This window comes from Canis lupus, chromosome 22, assembly GCF_003254725.2.
Source record: "Canis lupus dingo isolate Sandy chromosome 22, ASM325472v2, whole genome shotgun sequence".
Classification (NCBI taxonomy): Eukaryota; Metazoa; Chordata; class Mammalia; order Carnivora; family Canidae; genus Canis; species Canis lupus.
This window is the reverse complement of record NC_064264.1, coordinates 3,461,964-3,466,754: the sequence shown is the minus strand read 5'-3', so window position 1 is coordinate 3,466,754 and position 4,791 is coordinate 3,461,964. Positions and strand designations below refer to the sequence as shown.

The 4,791-nt window shown below is 34.8% G+C and overlaps 1 protein-coding gene across 1 annotated transcript; it reads left to right on the top strand.

Moving 5' to 3' along the window:
* The first annotated feature begins 3,006 nt into the window (after positions 1-3,006).
* On the top strand, positions 3,007-3,545 carry LOC112678755 (NADH dehydrogenase [ubiquinone] 1 beta subcomplex subunit 6-like). Its single transcript, XM_035704522.2, has one exon. The coding sequence runs from the start codon at positions 3,020-3,022 to the stop codon at positions 3,404-3,406; it is 387 nt and encodes a 128-aa protein (XP_035560415.1). The 5' UTR covers positions 3,007-3,019; the 3' UTR covers positions 3,407-3,545.
* The last annotated feature ends 1,246 nt before the right edge of the window (positions 3,546-4,791 follow it).

Below are 4,791 nucleotides of genomic sequence, written 5' to 3'. Positions count from 1 at the left end.
ATTAAATTATAGGATCTCTTCATATACTAGGGACATCAACAAGTCTGTGTTTGGAATTACACTTTTTTGCCATTTATTGTTTGTCCTTTTACTTTGATTATGTACGTTTTGCTTTGCAGAAATCTTGTACTTTCATTTATTCAAATACATTAATGCTATCTCTTCAGCTTCTGGGTTTTGTGTCACACAGAAGTCTTTCCCACCAAGATGAATTTTTTTAAATTTTTCCACTGTTTCTTTGAGTATTTTCATTTTTTTTTGAAACTGAGGTATAATTGACATACAATATTATGTTTCTTTCAGGTATTAACATGATTCAATATTTGTATATATTGTGAAATGATCACTACAATAAGTCTATTTTCCATCCATCGCCATACATAGATACAAAATTATTTTTCTTGTGACCAGGAGGTTGAGATCTATTCGTTTGATGACTTTCAAATATACAGTACATATTGTTAATTATAGTTTCCATGCTCTTCATTACATCCACAGGACTGACTTACTTTATAACTAACTGATGGTTCTACCTTTTGTCTTCCCCCACCCATCTTACCTCCCCACCACTTTTTGCCTCAGGCAGCCACCTATCTGTTCTTTATATCTATGAACTTGACTTCTTTTCAAATACTTTTATGATTTAATTGGTCAGGTTTAAATTGCTCCATCGTGAACTTATTTTTAGTATATCATGTGTCCCAACGTCATTTGTTGAATCATCCAACTTTTCTCCACTGACTAAAAATACAAAACTAATAGTTAATATTTGATTAATTTTATGAGTATTTTAGGACAAAAACAACTACATTTTCATGTGTTATTCGTGATATTTCTTTATGTGACAATCCAACAAGAAGATATAACAATGGAAATATTTATGCACTCAACATAAGAGATCCAAATACATAAAACAGCTAACAACAAACTAAAAGAAACTAATTGATAATAATAAAATAATAGTAGGAGACTTAAATACCCACTCATATCAATGGACAGATCATTTAAACAGAAAATCAACAAGGAAACAGTGGCTTTGAATGACACACTGGACCACATGGCTTTAACAGATATATTCAGACCACTTCATCCTAAAAGAGCAGCATGCACATTCTTTTCAGGTGCATATGGAACATTTTCCAGAATGGATCACATATTAGTCCACAAAACCAGCCTCAACAAATTCAAGATTGAACTCATACCATGCATCTTCTCTGATCTTGATGCTATGAAACTAGAAGTCAACCACAAGAAAAAATCTAGAGAGACCACAAATACATGGAGGTTAAATTACATGCTAATAAACAATGAATAGGCCAACCAGTAAAGCAAAAGAAGTAGTTAAAAAGTACATAGAAACAAATTAAAATGAAAATACGACAGTCCAAAACCTTTGAGATGCAGCAAAAGCAGTTCTAAGAGGGAAATTTATAGCAATACAGGTCCACCTCAAGAATCAAGAAAAATCTCAAAAATCAACTTAACCTTACACTTACAACTCAAGAGAAAAAAGAACAAGTGAAACTAAAGCCAGGACAGCCCGGGTGGCTCTGCGGTTTAGCACCGCCTTCAGCCCAGGGTGTGATCCTGGAGACCTGGGATCGAGTCCTGCATCAGGCTCCCTGCAGGGAGCCTGCTTCTCCCTCTGCCTGTGTCTCTGCCTCTCTCTCTGTGTGTCTCTCATGAATAAATAAATAAAATCTTAAAAAAGAGAAAAAAAGGAAAGCCAGTGGAAGGAAGGAAACAACCAAAGATTAGAGAAGAAATAAATGATACAGTAACTAAAATACAATAGAAGAGATCAGTGAAACCAGGTGCTGGATCTTTGAAAAAAAAATCAATAAAATTGATAAGCCTGTAGCCAGACTTATCAAAAAGAAAAGAGAAAGGACCCAAATAAATAAAATTGCAAATGAGAGAGAAGAAATAACAACCAACACCACAAAAATACAAGCAATCATAAGAGAATATTATGAAAAACTATATGCCAACCAATTGGACAACCCAAAAGAAATGAATAAATTTCTAGAAACAAACTGCCAAAATTGAAACAGGAATAGAAAATTTGAATAGAATGATAACCAGCAAAGAAATTGAATCAGTAATCAAAAAACTAATCCCAACAAACAAAAGTCCAGGACCAGGTGGCTTTGCAAATGAATTCTATCAAACATCTCAAGAAGAGTTACTACCTATTCCTCTCAAACTTTTTCAAAAAATATATTAGGAAGGAAAACTTCCAAATTCACTCTATGAAGCCAGCATTACCCTGATACTAAAACCAGATAAAGACACCACCAAAAAAAGAACCATAGGCCAGTATCTTTGATGAACATAGATCCAAAAATCCTCAACAAAATAGTAGCAAACAGAATCCAACAATATATTTAAAAAATCATTTACTCCTATCAAGTGGGATTTATTCCTGGGTTGCAAGAGTGGCTCAGTATTTGCAAATCAATCAACATGATACATCACATTAATAAAAGAAAAGTTAAGAACCATATGATTTTCTCAATGGATGCTGAGAAAGCATTAGGCAAAGTATAATATCCATTCATGATTTCAAAAAAAAATCAACAAAGTAGGGTTAGAGGGAACATACCTCAACATAATCAAGGCCATCTATGAAAAAACCCACAGTTAATATCATTCTCAATGGGGAAAAACTGTGAGCTCTTCCTCTATGATAAGGAACAGAAGAAGGATGTTCACTCTAACCACTTCTATTGAGCATAGCACTAGAAGTCCTAGCGACAGCAGACAACAAAAAGAAATCAAAGTCATTCAGATCGTCAAGGAAAAAGAGAAACTTTCACTATTTGCAGATGACATGATACTGTATATAGAAAGCCTGAAAGACCCCACCAAAAACTGCTAGAATTGGTAAATTAATCTGGCAAAGTCATGGGATACAAAATCAATATAGAGAAATATGTGGCATTTCTATGCACCAATAATGAAGCAACAAAAAGAGAAATTCTAAAAATTCTAAAATACACTTGGTGCCGGCGGCGACATGGCGGGGTACACGCCAGACGAGAAGCTTCGTCTGCAGCAGCTCCAACAGCTGAGAAGGCGATGGCTAAAGGACCAGGAGCTGAGCCCCCGGGAGCCGGTGCTGCCTCCGCAGCGGGTGTGGCCTATGGAGAAATTTTGGAATAAGTTTTTGCGGGACCAGACCCCCTGGAAGAACGTGATTTACAAGGTATACCGACACAGTATCTTTGCTTTTACTCATGTACTTATACCTGCCTGGATTGTTCATTATTATATCAAATATCATATGAATGCAAAACCATATGCCATTGTTGAAAGAAAGCCCAGAATATTCCCAGGTGATATAATTCTGGAGACTGGAGAAGTAATTCCACCAATGAAAGAATTTCCTGATCAACATCATTGAAGATTACTTTAAGATTTCAAAGGCATACAAAAAAATTTCAAAGGCATATGAGGCCACGTTTATTGATGCATTACTGTATTTACTGAATATATTTTCTGGAAAAGTAATAAAGTTTACTCTGAGAAAAAATAAAAAAATTAAAAAATTAAAAAATTAAAAAATAAATAAATAAATAAAAATTCTAAAATACAATTCTAAAATTTGTATGGAACCACAAATGACCACAAATAGACAAAGGAAACTTGAAAAAGAAAAGCAAAGCTGGAGGCATCACTATTACTAAACTTCAAGCTATATTACAAAGCTGTGGTGATCAAAACAGTATGGTACTGGCACAAAAACAGACACATGGGTCAACAGAACAGAATAGAAAACCTAGAAATGAATCCATAACTATATGGTTAACTAATCTTCAACAAAGCAGGAAAGAATATCCAATGGGAAAAGGACTATCTCGTCAACAAATGGCATTGAGAAAACTGGACAGCAAGATGCAAACCACTTCTAGAAGAGAACATAGGCAGTAACTCTTTGACATCAGCCATAGCAACTTTTTTCTTGATAGGTCCTCTGAGATAAGGGAAATAAAAAGCAAAAATGAACTATTTGGACTACATCAAAATAGTTTCTGCACAGCAAAGGTAACAATCAACAAACTAAAAGGCAACCCTTAGAATCGGAGAAGATATTTGCAAATGACATATCTGATAAAGGGTTAGTATCCAAAATATACTTTAAAAACATAAAATTCAACACCCAAAAAACAATCCAATTAAAAATGGACAGAAGACATGAACAGACATTCTCCAAAGACATCCAGATGGCCAACAAATACATGAAAAGACGTTCATCATTACTCATCATCAAGGAATTGCAAATCAAAACTACCATGAGATATCAGTTCACACCTCTCAGAATGGCTAAAGTCAAAAACACAAGAAACAACAGGTATTGATGAGGATGTGGAGAGAAAGGAACCCCTGAGCACTATTATGGGGAATGCACACTGACACAGCCACTATGAAGGTTCTTCAAAAAGTTAAAAACAGAACAACCCTATGATCCAGCAATCGCACTACTGGGTTTTTACCCAAAGAATACAAAAACACTAATTCAAAAGGACCCCTATGTTTATAGCAGCATTATCTACAATAATCAAGACGTGGAAGAAGCCCAAGTGTCCATCCATTAATGAATGGATAAAGAAGAGGCGGTGTATATATATATACAATGGAATATTCCTCAGCCATTAAAGAATGAAATCTTGCCATTTGCAATGACATAGATGGTGCTAGAGAGTAGAGTGCTAAGCAAAGTAAGCCAGTCAGAGAAAGAAAAATATCAATTGGTTTCACTTATATGTGGAATTTAAGAAACAAAACAAA